Source organism: Plecotus auritus (genome assembly GCF_963455305.1).
Source record: "Plecotus auritus genome assembly, chromosome: 6".
NCBI classification, from domain to species: Eukaryota; Metazoa; Chordata; class Mammalia; order Chiroptera; family Vespertilionidae; genus Plecotus; species Plecotus auritus.
The window spans coordinates 904,251-925,385 of NC_137773.1; the positions used below are offsets into that span (position 1 = coordinate 904,251).

Consider the following 21,135-nt stretch of genomic DNA (forward strand, 5'->3'; position numbering starts at 1 on the left):
GGACACAGAGGAACCGAAACCTCTCGTTCTGACCCCACCCGCCTCCCCAACCTCCACACAGGCTTACACGCGGCCTCGGAGTGGCGCCCGACCCTCGCCGAGCGTGGGCGCTGAAGCCACGCAGCCGGCTCCACGTCACAGCGGCTGCTGGCACAGCGCCCACAGCAAGCAGAGCCCTCAGCAGGCGGGCGGTCCCCGCAGGCCCCGCGCTTCCTCTGCGCACTGAGCACGGTCCGCGACCTCACAGGTGCTCAGCCCGCGTGTGAGACACAGGTGAAGAGCAGTCGTCCACTGTCCCTTACATCGCCTCCACGGGAAACGCCAACCCTCCCCTGGGCCAGCTCCTCAGCCCTGCGCTCGGCTCTGCGGGTGACAAACGGTCGTGGTTTCCTTGATCTGACAACCGACTTCCCTCCATCCCAGAAGGACGCTTCCTCGCGCGCCGCTGACAGCTCTCCCCTCGGAACCTGGTATGTGTGTGCGCTGCATCCTGGCCTTGCGGTTCCGGATGAGATGGCATCGCTGTCGCTCAGTGACGCTCCCTCGCTCCTGTCAGGGTGTTCCCTGCGTCTCCGACTCAGAGGACTAACTGGCAGGTGCCACGTGTGGACTTCCGTGGTTTTCTAGTGGGGGGTCCCCCAGCTTCCCGGCTCCTGGGGTGTGCCCGCCGCCCATCGGGGGTTGTGCCCGCCCACCTCCCCTCCCCCACCGGGACCCCACCAGGAAGGCCGCCTGGCTCTGTCCCCTGCGTCGCTGTCCTCGCTGCTCCTTCCCAGTCGGCCTCCCCGCTGACAGTGACTGCTCCCGGCCTGCCTGAGTCACGCCTCTGCCCTGGGACCTGCTGCTGCGCCAGCCAGCGAGCTCCTACCCCGGTTACCGTCCGTCCAGGTCCGCACTGTTTGATCCTTGAAAAACACTTTCCATTCTTCTGCTGAGGTTTACACTTCTCCATTTGTTGACAAGGATGCACACTTTACTGAAGCCATTTTACAACGCCTGCTCTAACGTCCTTGTCAGGTGACTGTGCCAGTGACGGCTGTCCTGGTTCTCGGCCGTGACTCCTGGCGCTGGGCCTGAGGAGAGGCTGTGTGCCCCAGTCCCTCTGGGCCCCACACTGAGGTCCGCGTCCCCGAGCCTCCCGGCCGGCGGCCCCTCAGGCGGGGCTGTCCCTGGGCCTGCTGACGGAGGCTGCCCCGTGGCTCCTGGCGGAGGGACCTGGGTCAGCCGGGCCCCGCTCGGGTTGTCAGTGCATCGACCCGTTTACTAAAGCGCAGCCACCGCTCGGGCCTGGGAGGGCGGCTCCCGGCAGCAGGAGCGGCAGAGCCGGTCTGCTCCAGCTGAGGCCTCGGTGCTGCCCTTGTCTTCGGTCCCTGCTCGTCCCGAAAGGAGCGGTTTCGTGTGTACATGTGCCTGGGACAGACCCGTGCACTGAGTGAGTTATACAGCCAACGCAACTTCTACACAGATCCGTGTGCATGTGTGTGCATGCGCGTGTGCACGTGTGTGCATGTGTACGTGTGTGTGGGTGTGCACGGCAATGGCACCACCTGTGTGTCCTTCCAGAACCTCTCCCCACACGAGGCGGCAGCAGCAGGAGGAGGGGTGGCATGAAGGCCCGAGGCCCCCACACAGCATAGGAGGGGGGATGGAGCAGGAAGGCTGGGCTGTGGGGGCACCCTCCTCAGGGTGTGTCAGCGCCCCTCCCCCAGCCCACTCCCCCAAACCAGAAAGGCTGCCTCTCATGCCCCATGTGGCTTTGCAGGAAAGACACAGCACACAGCCTGGACTGGCCCGAGGGCGCTGGGCCCACAGCCATCGTCACTGGTGACGGGACACAGAGGCGTTTTCCGTGATGGGCGGGGCCTTCTTCAACATGCAGAGGGGGCGGGGCAGCCGCCTCAGAGGCTGGCCCAGAGCGGGGACTCTGTGAAGAAGGTGCTGGAAGCCGGGCACCCGGCGGTTTTGGACGAGACGGACGTGGAGACATGAACGGGGCGCAGGGGTGAACCTGGCCAGGAAGGAGGGGCACGGCTCCTCCTGGCGGAGCGTGTCCACAGACGCACCTCATTTCCGTTAAGGAGCCAGTCGCTTCCCACAGCTGATTCTCCACCCAGCCCGTCGAGATGTTGATGACAAAGCCTTTATCTCAGGTTTTACAAAGTAAGCAAAGATGACTAAGTCCAAAGCGTGCCAGCCCACACTCGCTGGACGCACGACTGGCCGCGCTCAGGTCCACGCAGACGCGACTGTCGGAGTGGGCAGCGGCCCAGGCTCCCAGGCGGCTCCTGGGAGGAGGCACCACCCCTGCCGACTGGGGCCGGGGGTTGAACCTGAAGCTCAGGCACGTGCCCATGACCGGCAATCGGACCTATGACCCTTCGGGCCGAGGGCTGGCGCTCTAACCACTGAGCGCTGGCCAGGGCTGTGCTTATTCTGCACTCTGCACCCAGAGAGTCTGGGGACAGTGTCAACGTGCCCATCGGCCACTGGGGACCCAAGGAGCCAGGAGCAGGCGGTCAGCACGGCCTCCGGAAAGCCTTCCTAAGGGCGAGCTGCGGGTCCAGGCGGGGAAGGGGCCGGGAAGGACTGCAGCGCCTCCTCCTGACACGCGGGTGTGGAGGGGCCGGGAGAAGCGGACGGTGTCCGTGGCCATGCACAGGGGAGCGCCTCGCAGGAGCGCGTCTGGGTGGGCTGCTGCTCTGCGGGCGCGTCTCCTTGGAACCGGAGCGCAGACCCGCCGCCCTGGAGGCCGCACGAGGCAGAGGGTTCTGCTGGCCAGACAGGCCCCGAGGGCAGGGCGGCAGGAGCCCAGCTCTCTGAGCCCGGGGCACGGAGACGCCCGGCCAGCGCCAGGCTGAGGAAGGCGGGAAAGGCCTCCCGTGGGCGCGTCTGTGCAGAGGAGCTGAGTGCAGGGCAGGGGCTGGAGCAGACAGTGTCCCCGGGCGGTGGGACGGGGAGCGGGCGGGCGGGACGTACCTGAGCTCGCTCGCCTCCTCCCGGGACAGCAGGACGCTCTGCTCGGCGGGGCCCGCCTGGGCCTGCAGCACCTTCAGCTCCATCTCCAGCTGCGGGAAACAGCACAGGGTCAGGCGGGACCGCGCGGGCGACCCTCCAGACAGAGAGGCTCTGGAAGCGTCCACTTCCTAGTCACCAATTTAAAAAACTCCTTAACGACGTCCGTATGTAAAAGGAGGGAACCCTGCCCTAACGGGTGTGGCTCAGTGGATAGAGGTCAGCCTGTGGACTGAAGGGTCCCAGGTTCGATTCCGGTCAAGGGCATGTACCTTGGTTGCGGGCACATCCCCAGTGGGAGGTGTGCAGGAGGCAGCTGATCGGTGTTTCTAACTCTCTATCCCTCTCCCTTCCTCTCTGTAGAAACATCAATAAAGTATATTTTTTTTAAAAAAGGAGGAAACCCAGTAGGGTTTACAGAGGCTGCTGCGAGCTGAGCATGAGGACGGTTCGGTGGGCGACCGGGTGAGCAGCTGGATCGTGGGAACGGGGCAGGGGGTGCCCTCAGCCGGCCCGTTGGAGCGGCGCCCCCGGCCATGTGCGCTGGCTCACGTGCTGTCAGCCAGCGCAGGGCGACAGGAAGACAAATGCATTAACCCTGCAGCCTGCCACCACCCGTTCACACTTCACTGAGAAAGATCCTCATGGAGCTGCTTTAAACACACACACAGGACTAACTGATTGCATCTGCTGAGAGGCCCCACTGAACGACGGAGGCCGGGAGCCCTGTCCTAGGACCATCCACCACCCAGTGGAAGGACGGCGCCCGCCGGGCACAAGGCGGCGGGGCGGGAGTGGGAGGGGCCCTGGGCCTGCTGCTGGGCAGAGCCCTCTCCCAGCGGTGCCCTGACCGCCCCGCTTCCTTCCTTCCAAACCACATCTCCAGGAGGGAGGGCCCGGCCCGCCCCCTTCCCAGCTCCAAAGCTAATGCCCAGATTGACATTCCTCTCTCGGCTCCTCTCCTAAGCGAAGAGGCATAATTACCCGCAGTGCCTGCTCCAAACGAACTGAGTGCCAGGGGAGCGGCTGCTGCTTAGACCGCTGCCGGGAGCTGCTGGCAGCTGCATGACACGGGGAGGGAGGGCCTCCCGGGGCCCCCAGGAGCGCCAGACAAGTGAGCCCTCAGACAAGTGAGCCCTCAGACAAGTGAGCCCTCAGACAAGTGAGCCCTCAGCAACTGAGGCCCTGGGCCAGCCGGGCTCATCCTCACGGCCCCTCTGCGGCCCCTGCTCCCCCACTGGTCACAGGCGCTGGGGGGCACAGCTCCCTCAGCAGCTGGGAGCGTCCTCCTGCCTGTGAAGGAGGCACCCACCTGCTTCCCACAGGACCAGAGGGTTAACCCAGTCCTCTCGGCGCCTCCAGAGGCACTGCCTGGAGTGGGGAGGGCGGGCACAGCTCTGTGGAGCCATGAGCGGGGAAGGCCCGAGAGCTGAGCACTGACAGGGGTCTCCCCAGCCACAGGGCTTGCCCGGGGTCTCCAGGGGCGGTGAGGCGGGGGAGGCCGGTGGGGCCTGTGCTGGGGAGGCTGTGGCGGATCTGAAAGTTCCTGCGCAGAAACGGCCCCCCCAGGTCCCCTGGCCGAGGGGCCTCCGCTGGGTCTCAGGGAAACGGCCCCCCCAGGTCCCCTGGCCGAGGGGCCTCCGCTGGGTCTCAGGGAAACGGCCCCCCCAGGTCCCCTGGCTGAGGGGCCTCCGCTGGGTCTCAGGGAAACGGCCCCCCCAGGTCCCCTGGCCGAGGGGCCTCCGCTGGGTCTCAGGGAAACAGCCCCCCCAGGTCCCCTGGCCGAGGGGCCTCCGCTGGGTCTCAGGGAAACGGCCCCCCCAGGTCCCCTGGCCGAGGGGCCTCCGCTGGGTCTCAGGGAAACGGCCCCCCCAGGTCCCTTGGCCGAGGGGCCTCCGCTGGGTCTCAGGGAAACGGCCCCGTGTGCCTGGGCACAGCGGGCACAGGAAAGCCCTGCCACAGATGGGCAGGAGACGGTGCCGCAGCGGCTGTCCCCTCGCAGGGAGCGAGCGCAGGGCAGACCCGGGCTTCCGAGTACCAAGGGGGCTCCGCGCCCCACAGCAGCCGGGAGGCAGCGGCCGGACAGGACGGCCGCGTGGTGAGGACTCGGACCTGATCGTGACGTGGCAGCACGGCTCCCGGCAGGGGCAGCCTGGGAGCTGGGCGCTGAGGCCGGGAGCGTGAACGGGAGAACGGCCAGGACTGAGAACGGGCCAAGGACCAGGGCTGCCGCAGGCCTCCCGTCCGGAACGCCTCCCATAAGCGTGGAAGGTGCGGCTGCCCGGGGTGCTGTCCCCGATGCAGCCGGTGAGGCCGCTGGGATCTTCGCTTCCCGAGTCTGACGTGCCTGCCACCTTCCTCGCACTTGCGGGGCCCAGGGCGGGTGTGGGGCTGCAGCCAGGGAAGGGGAGGGAGGGACTCACCTGCCGCCTGGTCCGGCCCCGCCCCACCCCCATGCCCAGGCTGACCCCGCAGGGCTCCCCTGAGGAAAACGGGGCTCAAGGAAGGACAGCTCCCTTACAGGTGCCGTGAGGGGTGCAGGGCGTCTTAAACCAGAAAATGAGCCGTTCCTCTCCCCCGTGAGGCACACGCATCCGAGGACGTCTGGCCTGTCCTGCAGCCGTGCAGCCAGGGCTGGGGGGAGGGTAACCCACAGGCCGGGACCGCCGCTGCCTTAGAGAGAGCGAGCGTGGTGCGCTGCGCTGCCGAAGCAGCAGAGCTTCTAGCGAACGACAGCCACACTGTCGCGGCCTGTCACTGTGGTTGGCTGAAGGTGTCTAGGGTTTCTTTCCCCTCCTCTCCTGAACGTGCGCTCACTTGGCCAGAAACCAGCAGGCGAGAAAGGGGCTGCGGCTGGAGATGCCCCGGGAGGGGCCGTGCCCAGCGACCGCCGGAGGCCCGCTGTCCTGGGACCAGACCCCGGGCGCAGCAGGGCGCTGCCCCTGGAATGGCGGGCCAGCCCCAGAGCCAGGCCGGTGGCTCTCGGCTCCCTCCCACACTAGGCCATGCTGCCGTGAAGGAGAGGAAGATGCAGGAGAAGAAACTGCCCCCTAACCCAGGGGAAGGCACGGCACTGGGGTGCCACGCCCTGCAGAGCCGACAGATCTGCCACCCAGACCCCACCCTGCCCGTCTGGCCTGGCCTTTAACTCCGGGGGTGGGGGCAGCACGAACCCCAGATGGATGAGGAGGTGCAGGGAGCACAGAGGCCCCGGCTCCCGAGCACAAGCGCCCCCTGCACCCGCGGGCACTGCCACTTCTCACCTTCCCTTTAGCTGGGGAGAAGAGAAGTGGAACCAACAGCGTGGACCAGGCTGAGGACGAGACCGTGAGAAGCTGAGAGACACCTGTCCGAGGGGCAGCTGCAGCCCAGGCCTCAGGTTAGCGCGAGGGAGCCAGCGCGGGGCACCCACCGTGTCCACGCGTGTACTCTGGGGCCTTGGCAACGGGCAGGGCCGAGAATCAGCTCAGGAGAGCCAGGCCCCCGCCTGCGGGCTCTGCAGGGTCCCTAGGGACAGGCCCGTCTCACCTAAAGCTGCGAGAGCACCTGGCAGGCTGGGGTGCCACGCCCACAGGTGGCTCTCACCTAGGCCGCCCTCCGAGCCCCCGGGAGAAAGGCCCCGCCGGCGCCCCCATGCATCTTCCTGTCTGGAGGGACAGGCATCACACTAGTCCTGGGGCTTTCCCCAGGGACAGACATGTGGCCCAGTGAGACCACACAGGCGGAGGCAGCCGTCCTGCAGCCCTCGTCCGGGGCCTATGGCAGGGCCCCTCAGCCCAGGCCAGAGCACGGCTTTCCGGGCCCCCGACTCCGCCGCCCCCCAGCCCATGGCGGTGCCGGAGCTGCCTGACGGGGCTCAGCCTCAGGCTCTGAGGACATGAGGGCACGGAGGCTTCGCGGCCTTGACCCCGCTGCAGGCCTGGCGCCCACGTCCACAGCATCTCAGGCCCACTGTTTCCCTCCAAACGTGCCCTCCCCAAGCTTCCCTGACCCCTGACCCTGATGTCACCCCTGACCCCGGGCCCTCTCCTTCAGTGTGACCACTCCCCAGTACCGCCCCGGCCACCCCTCACCTTCCCCCGCCAGGCCCTGCGCACAGCCACCCTTGGGCTCCAGGGCTGTGCCGGCCCCACCCCGCCCCCTCCTCCAGTGCCCCGCACGGTGGCCGATCCAGGCCCTCCCAGCCCTATCCTGCAGTGGGGGTGACAGCGGTGGTGACAGCAAGGACACAACAGATATGCAAATTCAAGGACATGTCACTTCAACAGAGGGCAGCCTGCTCAAGGTAGGGAGCTGACGTGAAGGAGGCGAAGATGCAGGAGCAGAGCTCTGGCCCGTGACGCGGTCCCCGGCCGCCCAGTGCCAGCGGCAGCCTCGCCCTGCACCCAGCCAGCTGGCCTGGGCAGAGCAGCCAGCACATGCACACACCGTGGCCTCCCTGTCCCGAGAGCAGACCGAGGGCCGGGCAGCAGGAAGGGGCTCGCAGCCTGCACAGGACAGACGCGCTCCCACGCAAAGCCCCCCCTCCCCCTGTCCCCACTCCCCCTGCCCCCACTCCCCCGCCCCCGCCCCCACCCCCCCGTGGTGGGGAGACACCCGCCTCGCGGGCTCTCGCTTCTCAAGCGCCCGGGGAGGCGGGGCCCATGTGCTCTGGGCAGAGACCCGCCAGCAGAAGCAGCCTGTCCCGCAGCGAACCCGCAGGCGCAGGGAGGTCCTGGCTCGGCCTGGACACGCGGGGGCAGGCGCCCGGGGCTGAAGGCACAGGCCCTGGGGCACGGCATGGCCTGGCAGGACGCAGTCCCGCCCCCACTGTCCTCACACGGAGGCAGCTAGTGTGTCTCTGGGAGCCAGGACTCGGCTTCGAAACCTCGTGCCCGCTCTGCTCCCACCGCGCTTCTGACGAGGAGAAGGGACGTGGCAGCCAGGGCCCACTCAGGCCTGCAGGACACGTCCTGAGGGGACAAGAACTCCTTGGGCCAGGCCCAGGCACCCCGCCCTCCCTCCCGCTGCACACAGAGACCCGCAGGGCGTGGCCCGGACTCACCATGTCCGCTCTCTGCTTCTGGCTGCCCAGCTCCTCTAGCGCCTGTGACAGCTGAGCCTTCAAGAAAAGACAGGAAGTGGGGTTAGTGGGCCCCCCATCTCTGCCACCCCACACAGACGAGCCTGGGAAGAGCTGGCGCCTGGGGTGGGAGCGGAACCGAGGGCAGCTGGGAGCCTGTGCTGGAGTGGCTGCAAGGTGTCGTGGGGAGACAAGGTGGGTCATGTCCTGGGGGCAGGAGAGCAGTCGCCTCCTTGGTTCCGGAGGAGGAGGGGCCAATGTCCAGGAAACCCCTGATGCCCCGCCCACTGCCACCAGCAGGACTTGGGGACCAGGCGAAGGACCCCCCAACCCGGTGCACAGCCACCAGCAGGAGTTGGGGACCAGGCGAAGGACCCCCCACCCCAGTGCACAAACATGGAAGGTTCCCTCCCTCGGCCCCAGACGCTCAGAGGCCATGCTGGGCACTCAGGGGCTGAATGGTCTGGGCTCAGTGCACCCCTCAGCAGCAAGGGGTTACCCTGGGGCCACAGCTGCAGCAGCAGCTGGGACTGGGGAGGACCCACAGGTGTGTGTGCATGAGCCTGAGGGCCGTGTGGTGTGCACCGACGTCTGAGAGCCTTACTGGACACCAGAGACTGCATCCCCACGTGTGACCTCAAAGGACCGGCCAGGGGCCTCGGCGGGGGTGGGGGGGTCGGTAGGAGTTGTAGCTGTCACTGCCCACCCTCTCCAGCATTGATTCAGACGGCCACCCACGGACGAGAATAGAAAAGATCAATGAATGAAGCTGGTTTTCAAAAAGATAAACAAAACTGACCAACCGTGATCTAGATGAGCTGAGGATAAGGAGGAACTCAGATAAATGAAATCAGAAATGGAAGAGGAGACTGCACCGGACGCCACAGACACACGACTCTACGAACAGCTACACCGATGGCTGGAGACCCTGGAGGAACCAGGTAAACGCCCTCCCAGAAACGCGCCGCCAACCGGGCTGAGCCACGGTGAAATGGGAAATCTGAACAGACTGACCCCTCGCAAGGAGGCTGGTCAGAAACAGAACTCGCCCCACCAGGAAAGGCCCAGGCCCAGGTGGCTTCCCGGTGAGTTCTACCAAACGTTCACAGAAGACTAACACCAATCCTTAACCTCGTCCAGGACCAAACGGCGGGGGCACGTCCCAATTCACGGCGCGAGGGCAGCACTGCCCACACATCCCAGGCCGACAAGGACGCCAAGGAAGGAAAACCAAGGCCCGGATCCCTGCTAAACGTCGGTGCGAAATCCTCAACACAGTATCAGCCAACGGAACCAGCGATAAAGGGATCACAGACCACAGCCGAGTGGGTTGTTCCAGGGATGTCAGCACCCACCCACCAACCATGTGACTCACCACGTGCACACACATGGATGAACATGATGTGAGCACGTCGATAGATGCAGAGAGCAGTTGACAAAATTCAACCTTCTTTCGTGATAAAAAGTTAATGAGGTGCAAAAGGAATAGACTTCAACATAACGAGGACCAGACGTGACAAGCCCGCGGCTAAGGTGACACTCCGTGGTGGAAGCTGCAGGCTTTCCCTACGGTCAGGAACAAGACAAGGAGGCCACCCTCAGCACTGCTGCTCAACACGGTGTGGGCGTCACAGCCACAGTCCTCGGGCCAGAGAAGGAAAGAAAAGGCATTCAAACAGGAAGGGGAAAAGGAAAATTACCTGCTTCACAGAAAACAAGACTTCCCCAGAAATCTATACTAGGAAATGAATTCACTGAAGTTGCAGCACCCTATGTAATAAAGAAGTAATGTGCCTCACGCCCTCACAAGATGGCTGCCTACGACCAGGCTGGCAGGGGAGTTAGTGAGGGACAACCAAACGACTGAACAAGCAGGCTGTGTGGGGCGACCAGGCCAGCAGGGGGGTTAGTGAGGGACAACCAAATGATTGAACAGCGGGCTGCATGGGGCAACCAGGCCGGCAGTGGCAATGGGGGGGGCTGTTGGGGGCGACCAGGCCGACAGAGGGGGGTGTAGTTGGGGGCGATTAGGCTGGCAGGGGGGCAGTGAGGGGCAACCAGGCCGGCAGGTAGGCCAGTTGGGGGCGATTAGGCTGGAGGAGGGGGGGCAGTTGGGGACAACCAGGCCGACGGGGGGGGGGGGGTGCAGTTGGGGGCGATTAGGCTGGCAGGGGGGCAGTGAGGGGTGACCAGGCAGGCAGGCAGGTGAGCGATTAGGAGCCAGCGGTCCAGGATTGTAAGAGAGATGTCCAACTGCCGGTTTAGGCCGGATCCCACAGGGAGTCGGACATCCCCCAAGGGGTCCTGGATTGGAGAGGGTACAGCTGGGCTGAGGAGACCCCCCACCCCGTGCACAAATTTCATGCACTGAGACTCTAGTATTAAAATAATATACAAAATAAGTTGCATTTCTACATATTAACAGCACACTATCTAAAAATAAATAAGCCAATGCCGTTTACAATAGCATCAAAAGCAATAAAAACGCAGAAATACATCTAGCCAAGGAGGTAAAGACCTGCACAGTGAAAACCATGACATGATGATAGAGACTGAAGAAGAACATGGAAGATAGTCCCCGTCCGTGGAGGAAGTGTTAATGTTAAAATGTCCGTATTGAGCACAGATTCAATGGCGCCCAGGCCGGCTGGGTTCAGTGGATAGAGTGTCAGCCTCAGACGAAGGGTCACAGGTACAATGCTGGTCGGGGGCACGCACCTCGGTTGGAGGCTCAAACTCCAATGGATGTGTCTCTCTGCCTCTCCCCCCACTTCCACTCTCTCTCTAAAAAAATATATATATATATGTATATGTATATGTATATTAATGGCCTGGCCAGTGTAGTTCAGTGGTTGAGCATTGACCTATGCACCAGGAGGTCATAGTTCAATTCCTGGTCAGGGCACATGCCCAGGTTGCGGGTTTGATCCCCAGTAGGGGGTGTGCAGGAGGTAGCCGATCAATGCTTCTCTCTCATCATTGATGTTTCTGTCTCTCTCCCTCTCCCTTCCTCTCTGAAATCAATAAAATTATATTTTAAAAATTAAGTTAAATTAAGTTAAATAAATTAATGGAAGAATGTCCTTGGGTGAGAGTTAACAAAAACAAACAAACAAACAAAAAAACAACACAAAACAAAACTTCAATGGCAATTTCGACAGAAGTAGGAAAAAGTGATTCTAAAATTCTTACAGAGCCACAAAGACCCCAAAGAGTCCAAGTAATCCTGAGAAAGCACGACGCTGGAGGCATCACACACCCTGACTTCTAATCATACTGCAGAGCTCGCCTAGTCACACAGCGTGATGCTGGCATAAAGCAGACACTTCAGTGGAGAGAACGGAAGAGACAGGAAACGAGAAATGAACCCCCACACACAGTGCGCCTTGACGCCCGGGAGGGACGGTCTCGCAGTCCGCGGCACTGGCTGCACGAACATCAAGCCGCGTGAACAGCCGTGCGGCGCTGCGGGGAGACGCGGGACGAAGCTCCGACGCCCGCCGTGTCCGTCTCTTGGACGTGACGCCAAACACACAGGCAACACAGGCAACAGTGAACCAGTGGGACCCACATTGCAACGGCGGAGCTCCTACGCAGCCGCGGAGCCGTCGGCAGGGCGCGAGGCGGCGGGAAGGAAGGGCTGCAAACCGCACCCGACAGGGAGGGCGCCCCACGTTCCCGAGGAGCCCTGCGGCTCAGCAGCAGCACAGGTGCCGACGGGACGGCAAAGGGGCTGGGGACGCCCCAGAGAGCACCCGCGGGCCCTGGAAAGGTGCTCAGCACGCCCGTCGGCGGGAGACCTAGGCCACGGCCACGGCCACAGCCACGGCCACAGCGCGCCTGACAGGGAGGCCACCAAGGAAAGGCAACAGCCCACAGGCGCTGGCGGCCGCGGTGGCGCTGCGGGACGGGATGTAAATGGAGCAGCCGCTACGGGAACTAAAATTAGAACAGAGCCATATGGCCCACGATCCCGCTCTGGGAACACGTCCAAAGGAAATAAAACCCGCATCTCGAAGAACAGCCGCGCCCCCTGCTCCCTGCAGCCTGCCGCGCAGGAGCCACGACACGGAAGCGGCCCGTGCTGCCCGGCAGGCCGGGAGGCGGCGTGGCACCGGCGGGCGTACTGCTGAGCCTCAGGGAAGCAGCGGCTGCCACGGCGGCAACACGGCGGGACCGGGAGGACGCGATGCTAAGGACACAGCCGACCCAGGAAGAAGACGACCTCAGGACGTCACTGCTCCCTGACAGCCTGCGAAGCCCACGGACATGGACGGCTGAGGGCAGAGGGGGTGCGGGAGCGAGAGGGTAGGGCAGAGCGCACACTCCGGGGTGCGGGGGGGGAAGGCCCGCCAGGACCTCAGGTGCAGCAGGACAGTGACAGTTCATCGCAGGGATTGCATCTCGAACTGGCAAGAAAGTAGCCCCTCAAGGTCCCCGGAGAGACGGAGGGACCAGGCGGCGGTGGCTGTGGGGATCGGCCGGTGCGTGCCCGTCTTGCTGTGTGCATGTGCCCGTGAGGCACCCCAGGACAGCCTCCACGCACACGGTCCCATGTCACTCACACCCGCAGAGCTGATGCCTGGTCTCTGCCCGCGTCACCACCTCGCGGCTGGAGCCCCGCGCGCCCTTCTGTGAAGCTGGAGAACTAAACGCGGAGCACCTGAGCCTGGCCGCCCACCTGAGCCTGGCCGCCCACCTGAGCCTGGCCGCCCACCTGAGCCTGGCCGCCCACCTGAGGGCCTGGCCGCCCACCTGAGGGCCTGGCCGCCCCCCTGAGCCTGGCCGCCCACCTGAGCCTGTCCGCCCCCCTGAGCCTGGCCGCCCACCTGAGCCTGGCCGCCCACCTGAGCCTGGCCGCCCACCTGAGGGCCTGGCCGCCCACCTGAGGGATGGCCGCCCACCTGAGGGATGGCCGCCCACCTGAGGGATGGCCGCCCACCTGAGCCTGTCCGCCCACCTGAGGGATGGCCGCCCACCTGAGGGATGGCCGCCCACCTGAGGGCCTGGCCGCCCACCTGAGGGATGGCCGCCCACCTGAGGGATGGCCGCCCACCTGAGCCTGGCCGCCCACCTGAGCCTGTCCGCCCCCCTGAGCCTGGCCGCCCACCTGAGCCTGGCCGCCCACCTGAGGGCCTGGCCGCCCCCCTGAGCCTGGCCGCCCACCTGAGGGCCTGGCCGCCCACCTGAGCCTGGCCGCCCACCTGAGGCCTGGCCGCCCACCTGAGCCTGGCCGCCCACCTGAGCCTGGCCGCCCACCTGAGGGCCTGGCCGCCCACCTGAGGGATGGCCGCCCACCTGAGGGATGGCCGCCCACCTGAGGGATGGCCGCCCACCTGAGGGCCTGGCCGCCCACCTGAGGGATGGCCGCCCACCTGAGGGATGGCCGCCCACCTGAGCCTGGCCGCCCACCTGAGGCCCCTGCAAAGCCCTCCCTCAGCCGCGCCTCTGCCCAGGTCCCGGAGCCGCTGCGTCGCTGGGTGCTGAGCAGGCCGCCCGCCCGCGTCACACAGTGTGCCCGCGCACAGCATCCCGGGGCCCGGGCCCCTCCCTTCCTGTTGGCCCGCTTAGTAGGTGCTCGATTTTAACTGATGGAGTTCCACTTGGCTCCATCGGTGCCCTCACAGGAGAGCCCCCCCGCAGAGGAACACCTTCAGGAGTGGCCAGGAAAAGGGCTCGGGCCCCGGTGGGCGCCGGGGGTGGGAGAGCGGGCGGACTCTGGAGGGAGACGCTGCTGTGACCGCTCGCCGGGCGGGGGGCGTGGGAGCACGATGCTGCCCACTTTTCTCTAAGCTCCTTCCTCGCTGCAGCCTGAAACCGGGGCTCCCCCCAGACCTCCCGCGGCCAGCAGCGCCGTCATCTGTTTTAATTAAATAAATTGGGAAACAAACCAGGCTGGGATGCACTCAGGCGGCGTGCGCTGCATGGCGATGGCCCCGTCAGCACAGGAGGCTCGGGACGAGTGCTCCCGACATCAGCACTTGATTAAATGGAATAAATAAAACCGGGCAAAGCGGCACAGGCTTCCCAGCCGGCCGCTGGGATCTCCCCGGCTCATCCACTCGGTTTCACTCAAATGTGTCTGCCGAGTCAAAAGCTGTTCCCATCAGGGCCGACCCAGCAGCCCCAGCCCTGGGGGCCCCTGCTCTCCCTGCTCTCCGCTGAGAGGCTCTGCCCTCCCGGGGCGCATGTGGCTCCCGCGGTCCGAGGGGCGGGTCCCGCAGCAGCCCGGAGGGAGGCGGGCCTGGCCGTCCTGCGCCTCACCCAGCAGCAGGGCCCAGAACACACGGACAGGGCTGTGCCCTCGACAGCCAGCGCCCCGTTTTGTCCGTGAGTCTCACTGGCCCACAGGCGGCTCCCAGGGGCAGCTGAGAGCTGAGGGGCCCGGCTGAGACCGTGGGGCCGCCCGGCCCGCAGCATTCCCCGCCCGGCCCACAGCATTCCCCGCCCGGCCCGCAGCATTCCCCGCCCGGCCCCTCACGGGAGAAGCTGCTGGCCCTGTGTGAGATGAATGGGAGCTTAGACGTGAGGGACGCTGGGAGAGGCCATGGGGGAGAGAGGGGCAGAGAAACGCAGTGAGAGAGAACAGAGAGAGAGCGGCGAGGCTATAGACGGACATGAAGAGAGAGCAGAGGAAACGAGGAAGGAGGGAAGACCATTGGGGAAGGAGAAAAGAAAAGGCGGAGGTTGGGAGAGAAAGCAAAGCTGGTGTCCCCACCTCCATCAGCAAACTGGAGTTCCCACGGGGCCAGTGACAGTCCCTCCCTCTGAGGCCCTGGGCCCTGCCTTTCGGACAATGACATGCCAGGCGTGAGAGGGAGCCATGGCGGCGGGGTCTCCCTGCAGGCCCCCCACCCCCGCGCGAGTGCACAGATGTTCGCATTTGGGCACGAGTGACGGATGAGCTGGCTGGGAGGCACTATGGCTCCACTAGCAAACGAGTCCGCGCAGTTACATGATTTTACTGTGTCAAACCGATGCTCAGCTAAGGGGCTGTTCGCAGCGCCGAGCGCTCAGCTCTCCAGGTGGGGGCCGTGCTCAGAGGCTGGCACGCAGCTCTGCTTACTGACCAGAAAGAGGACAGGCCCTCCTGGGGCCTGAGGGCACCCGCCCGGGCTGCAGTCCAGTGTGTGGCCGAGTGACCTGGGGGTGAGGACAAAGCCGGGGCACCTCCCAGCCTGTCCCTTCCTCGGGGCTGCAGGGCTGGGCGGGACTGGGCGACCTGCAGGCCTCGAGCCTGGCGATGGGGTGGCACCCAGGGCCGGGAGGAAGGTTCAGGGCTGCTCTGGAGCACAGCCGCCCCTGCGGACACTGGTGTTCCAGGGACAGGCCTGCGCCCACTGGTTGGAGGCCTGGCCTCAGTCCCCTCGGCTGCAGAGGGAGAGCCCGCCCTGGGCAGAGGCCCAAGGCCGAGGGTCAGCCCAGGTGGCCGCAGCGTGGCTGGTGCCTCGTGGAGCAAGGCCGCCTCCCTAGGCATCTGTGTGGCTGTGAGGTGCTGGGCCCGAGAGGCCTGGACAGAGGGCCGCCCTGGCCCGGAGGGCTGCACACTGCAGGGCCGCGTGAGGCCGCCCCGATGCTCAGGCCGCTGGGTGCACAGGGATGAGGGGAGCACTTCCCGCACCCTTCTCCTCGAGAGGAGGTGCCCCGTGCTGGCTGCCACAGGCCAGGCCTCTGACTCGACCCTGGGTCCTAGCCTGGCCAGCAGCCCTGACAGCAGCGCCCCCTGCGGACCCTGCACGGGCATCGCCACCCAGCCTACCCAGACCCCCATCCCGTCCCAGACCCCGCCCCGCCCCCGAGATGCGCCAGGTGGCCCCCGACCTCCTGCAGCTTTTCCCCAAGGGAGCACCCGCACTGGGCAGACCAGTCACAGGCCCAGCAGGGGCCGTGCAGGTCCCACGGGTCCTCATTGGCTGGGAGTAGCCGGGGCGGCAGGCCTGGTGCAGTCAGGTCAGCTGAGAAGGGGGAGAGGGAGGGGCAGCAGCAGGAGGCCGGGGAGAGGAGGAAGGAGGGGAGAGGGCAAGGGCAAGGGAGGAGGAGGGGGGGGATGAGGCCCTCCCAGCCCGGGTCCCAGGGAGCCTTGGAGAGGAGAGCGGTCCTGGCCTGCACAGGAGGAAGAGCCCCATCCCGTCCTGTCCTGTCCGTCCCCTTCCTTCCCGGGGGCTCCCTGGGTACACCCCAGTCCCACCCTGGCCAGAGAGCAGGATGGGCGACTCTGCCTGCTGCCCCCTGGTGGAGGCCAGGAGGTGTGCAGCTGTCAGCAGGAGTGGCGGCCTCTGGGCAGAGCTCCAGGCCTGATGCCCTGGGAGCACTCAGGGCTGCCGCTACCTCTATTCCCTCCGGGGCGCGGTGGCCGTTTGCAACACCTGGAGGCAGTCAGCCTCTCCTCAAGGGGCTGACCCTCCAAAGGCCAGGAGGCGGTGCCCGCTGGCCCAGCCCAGGAGTGCCCGGCTCCCACCGTGTGCCCGGGGCCTCCCAGACAGCACTCAGGCCTGGGGGTCGCTTGTGGAAGTAAAGGGGGTCTGCTGTGCAGAATGGGGTCAGAGGAGGGTGTGTGGGGAAGGACCCACCGCCCTGTCCCGCAGACCCCAGAGGCCAAGAGCCATGGCCCCTCGCTGCCCTGGCCGTGAGCGCCCCTGCTGGAGGGCCGCAGACCAGCGTCCAGAGCACCGAGGCTGCTCCTGGGTGACCGGCCCGGGGAGGGAGGGCTTTGGGGAGCAGGAGCTGCGGGCCAGGATCTCGATCACAACGAAGACCTGGGGGCAGGGCGGCCTGGGCGGAGGGGAGGAGCCAGCACAGGGCCGGCCTGCTCGGGAGGGCCCATCAGCACGTGTCCAGGAGGAAGGGGGAGTGACGGGGGCCCCAGTGTGGATGGCGCGTGCGCCCGTGGCCGTGGCCAAGCAGAGCAGAACGCGGCAGGCGTGGCGGTGGAGCCAGCCGAGCTGGCCCCTCCCCGGGTTCGCCCTCTGCTCCAGGAGGCAGAGGGAAGGCGAGGTGACCGATGCCGACCATGGCAGTCGGGGACTTTCTCTGCCGAACTGGGACCGTCCAGGCAAGCCAGGCTGAGTGTCCCCGCGAGGTGGGACTGGAGAAGGGGAGACGGCGGAGAGGCGGCCCAGCGCCAGCCGCCTCAGACCCCCAAGGGGAGGGCTAGGCCCCAGCTGCCAGCCTCAGGCTGTGGCAGGTGTGAGCGGGGGACCACGCTGGGCAGTGAGCTCCGAGAACACTGCCAGCCCTTGTCACCCGACATACAGACCCCTGAACACAGGGCCCTGGCGGTGCGGGCGGTCAGCCCCGTGCTGAACGGGCAGGGGAGCCCTCCGCGTGGAAACGCCGGAGCCCGCCCTGCGCACCTCCCATCAGGGCGCATGGAGGCCGTGCGCTGGGAGGAGCGTCTGCTGGGCTGTCCCAGCACAGCCTCCCGGGCCTCCTCCCCGCACAGAGCCAGCGGGTCGCACACTCACCTCCATCTCCGAGCTGTGGGCGTGCACTTTCTGCACCATGTCCTCGGCCTCGCGCATCCGTCGCGTCAGCTGGGGCGAGTACTCGGCCGGGGTCAGCTCACTGTCGTAGGACCCCAGGATGGCGCGCATGCCGTCCCGCTCCTGTGGACACAGAGGGCAGGGGTCAGGCCCAGGGGGCAGGGGCTGGGACGTGACGTGGCGTGTGAGGGAAGACGCCCCGGAGCAGGAGGATGGGCCCGGGTCAGGTGGGCCCGCACGGCTCCTCCGAGTCCACGCGGACGCAGCAGCTCTGGCTCCCGCGGGCCCGATGGAGCCCAGCCCGGCCAGTGCTGCGTGGTCTGGTGCTCACTCTGACTACCTGGCCGTGGGCTGCAGGGGTCAGAGACCCACAGACCGGCTGTCTGCTGCGTCCCCAGCCAGCCAGGTCTCCACGCTCACAGCCAGGGCCCTGCCGAGTGGGACTTCCCACGTCTCCTCAGTGGGGCCCAGGAAATCACCGGTGGGGCCAGGCTAGCAAGTGGTTCGAGTTCTTTGCCTCCTGTGACCCTGACCTTTGGCCCAGTAACACAGCCAGATCCCCAGGAGGGAGAGAGCCCCATAAGCAGGGAAGCAGCAGGCACCCAGATGCACCGAGAACCTGACACGCTCCCGTCTGCCCAGAGTGCGCGGAAGGGTCCCGGATCCCCGCGGGATCGGCCTTTGGACCTCACACACGGGGCCCCGATGGCCACACCCCGGGCTGCAGGAGCGACCCTGCGCCAGCCTCGCCCAGGCCAGCTCAGCCCGGGAGGGAGACCCGCAGCCCGTGCTCTTTCCGCCTCAGCTCCTGGTCCACGAGGTGGTGACCCGCAGGCCTCCACACACACCCGGGAGGTCAATACCAGCCCAGGGGAGGCCCACGCCACGGCCACAGAGCCGTCTCCTCCACGTGGGCAGGCAGCCCTCTCTGTGTCGACAGCGCATCCCCTTCCCGCAGGCTGAGTCTGGAGGTGGGGGGACAGCTGCTGGGAAGGCTGGTCCAGCCCTCCTCCTGTCCCGTCCCCCAGGGCAGGATGCAGGGATAGCCGGCACCAGCCCTGGCTCCCAGGCAAATGCAGAGGCCTGGGGTGAGGCCCCGCGCCACCCCCAGACACGGGGCAAGGTCCCCTCCCCGCTCCCCCGCTCCAGCCCCCCAGCTGCCTCAGGTGTGAGTGGAGGCGGTGCGGCCGCAGAGCCCGGTGTGCGCCCAGAGCTGTCCTGTCTCCTAGCCGTCAGCCCCGCGCCCGCTCTCCCCCCACGGCCTCTGACTCAGCCGCCACCCAGCATGGACTTCATAATTAGTTGATGACAAAAAATTCAATAAGTGAGAAATTAAAGTTACAAATCCAGCTGGAACTGGTCACATATCCGTGGAAAATTTGTTTCCACAGGAAGGTTTATCAAGTGTCATAATTTTATTGAAATCCTCTATCTTCCCACTGACTTTTATGGTTCTGAGCTGGTTACCGAGCCGCACGCCGGGGCCGGGGAGGGGTTTCCTTTCATAAACACGCTGTAATCACGCTGTTATTGACCATAAATCCCACCCGCGCCGCCTCTCCGGTTACAGCGCAGCCTCGCCGTGGCCAGCAGAGAGGAAACTGTAAAATGGAAAGCTGTTGTTTGTAGCTTTCAGAGAAATTGTTTGGTCGCTGAACTGTGCTGTTTGATTGGATAACGACTTTTTAATGGCTGATCCCACTTGTGGGGCGTTTGCTTTGTTTCCACTCGAGCAAGTGTGGCGACTAACCACAGCGCAGCCCGCGCCCGGGCTGCCGGGGAAGCGGGGACACTCACCCCAGAAGCCCGAACAGGATGCGTTTCCCAGCGCCTCCCGGCGCCGAGCAGGCCTGCCTGGAAGCAGTCACATTTGCCTGCCACGTAATTAACGCAACTCAGGGCATGGAAGAGCATCACACCCAGGAAATGAACTAGGACTTGGGGGGAGGGTGGCAGAGGAGGGCGCCCAGACCACAGCCTGGCACACAGGCTGCTCACCTGCCTTCCACCAGGGCCAGACAGGCTGCCGGGCAGCAGAGGATCTGCACAAGCTGTGGGGGCGCCCAGCACGCCCTGCACACCCAGCACTCCTGGCCTCCAGAAGGGGTCTCGAGCCAGTGCCCGACTCGAGGACGAGGGTGGGCCACTCCCTGGAGGCAGAGGCTGAGTCCAGCCTTGAGCCCCCCTGGCTGACAAAGACGGGATGGGCACCCCTGGCCTCGCCCAGACAGTCTTCCCGCCCACCTCCGTCTGCCTTCAGCTCTGCGGCTCACGAATGCAGCAGCTCAGTACCAGGGCCAGGGGCGGCCTGCAGGCTCTGAACCCGCCCAGTGAGAGCCCGGCCCCGGGGCGGGGCGGCGGAAATGAAAGGTCTTGGCGAATCGATGCTTCCTTCCTGCGGGCACCGGGGGAGGGAAGAGCCTGGGCAGGCTGGCAGGTGTGGAGGGGCACCCAGCAGCGCGGGTGGGCATCACGAGCAGGTCCAGGCCCGTTTTCTGGGGAAGAAACTGCGGCTCCCAGGTGCCAAGTCCAGGAATGACAGGCACTGGCCAGCCAGTGACCAGTAACCGGCCCAACCCTGCAGCCGAGGCCCAACCTGGGCAGCCCAGGCACGGAGCGGGCAGGCGATGACTGCCCCCAAACACGCGAGCGCAGCGACAAACAAGGGGGCGCGAACGTGCCACCAGCTGCCGGGGCCAGGGGCCGGCGGGCTGGGAGTCCTGGCAGGAGAAGGTGGCGGCAAACCAGGCTCCCGTGATGACGCGGGAAGCCCTGTCCTGGACACCCGCCTCCCGTCTGCCCCTCAAGATGCGGAGCCCGCCCTCGCCTCAGGTCAGCTTTCCTGGCCCCTCTTCCGGAAACTTCTCCCCCAGCCGCGCTCACTTTGGGCGTCGTCCGTCTTTCCTTCTACAACCCCAGCCCGGGAGGGAGGCCTCTGACGGACTCCACCACGTGCCCCCGCCTGGCGCTGCCCAGTGCACGGGACGCAGGAAGGCGGGCTTCCTCCCGTCGGGCACAGGCTCCTCAGCGGCTGGCTCGGGAGCAGGGAGGGAGCGCTTCTGCTCGCGGGCTCACGCCAGCCCTTCCCAGGCAGAGGAAAGGCTCGTGTAACTCGAACTGGTCCCAGCATGGAGACGCCGTGCCGGCTCGCAGTGGGCGGCAAGTGCAGGCCTCCCGAGCGCTCGAGAGGGTCTGCAGGGAAGGCTGGGGGCGGAGGGGGCCAGGGGCCTCGGGAAGCCTCGAGCTGGGCTTCCCCGCTGGCACGGGTGGGGAAGGGCCCGATGAGAGGGAGCGGTGGGGCCGGCCCCCGGCCCCTCACAGGAGAGCCGTAGGCTGAGCTGATCTTCAGCAGCTGGTCCTCCGGGAGGTGACTGTGCTGAGCGTCCAAGTGCTGCCCAAAACACGTGGGGAGTCCCACCCGCGGGGACACACACATCGGGCACGAGCTGCACCGTGGGCGAGAGGCTCCCTGGCAGTGGTGCTTCTGTGCACCCGGGGCAGTGGGGACACGGCTCCGCCGGGCCTCCTGCTGGTATTTGCAGGACACTCCTGAGGGCGGCTCCTTCTCCAGGACTCCTG

At 65.9% G+C, this 21,135-nt stretch overlaps 1 protein-coding gene across 3 annotated transcripts in view; it reads right to left on the reverse strand.

Annotated features, from left to right (window-relative positions):
* Nucleotides 1-21,135, reverse strand: part of MAD1L1 (mitotic arrest deficient 1 like 1) — a 162,034-nt gene that overhangs the window by 36,242 nt on the left and 104,657 nt on the right. For all 3 annotated transcript variants that reach the window (XM_080676393.1, XM_080676392.1, XM_080676391.1), the window contains 3 exons: nt 17,539-17,679; nt 8,057-8,113; nt 2,977-3,065 (listed from right to left, as the gene is read on the reverse strand). In XM_080676393.1, coding sequence (XP_080532519.1) covers nt 2,977-3,065; nt 8,057-8,113; nt 17,539-17,679 — 287 coding nt within the window. The remainder of the gene's footprint in view (nt 1-2,976; nt 3,066-8,056; nt 8,114-17,538; nt 17,680-21,135) is intronic.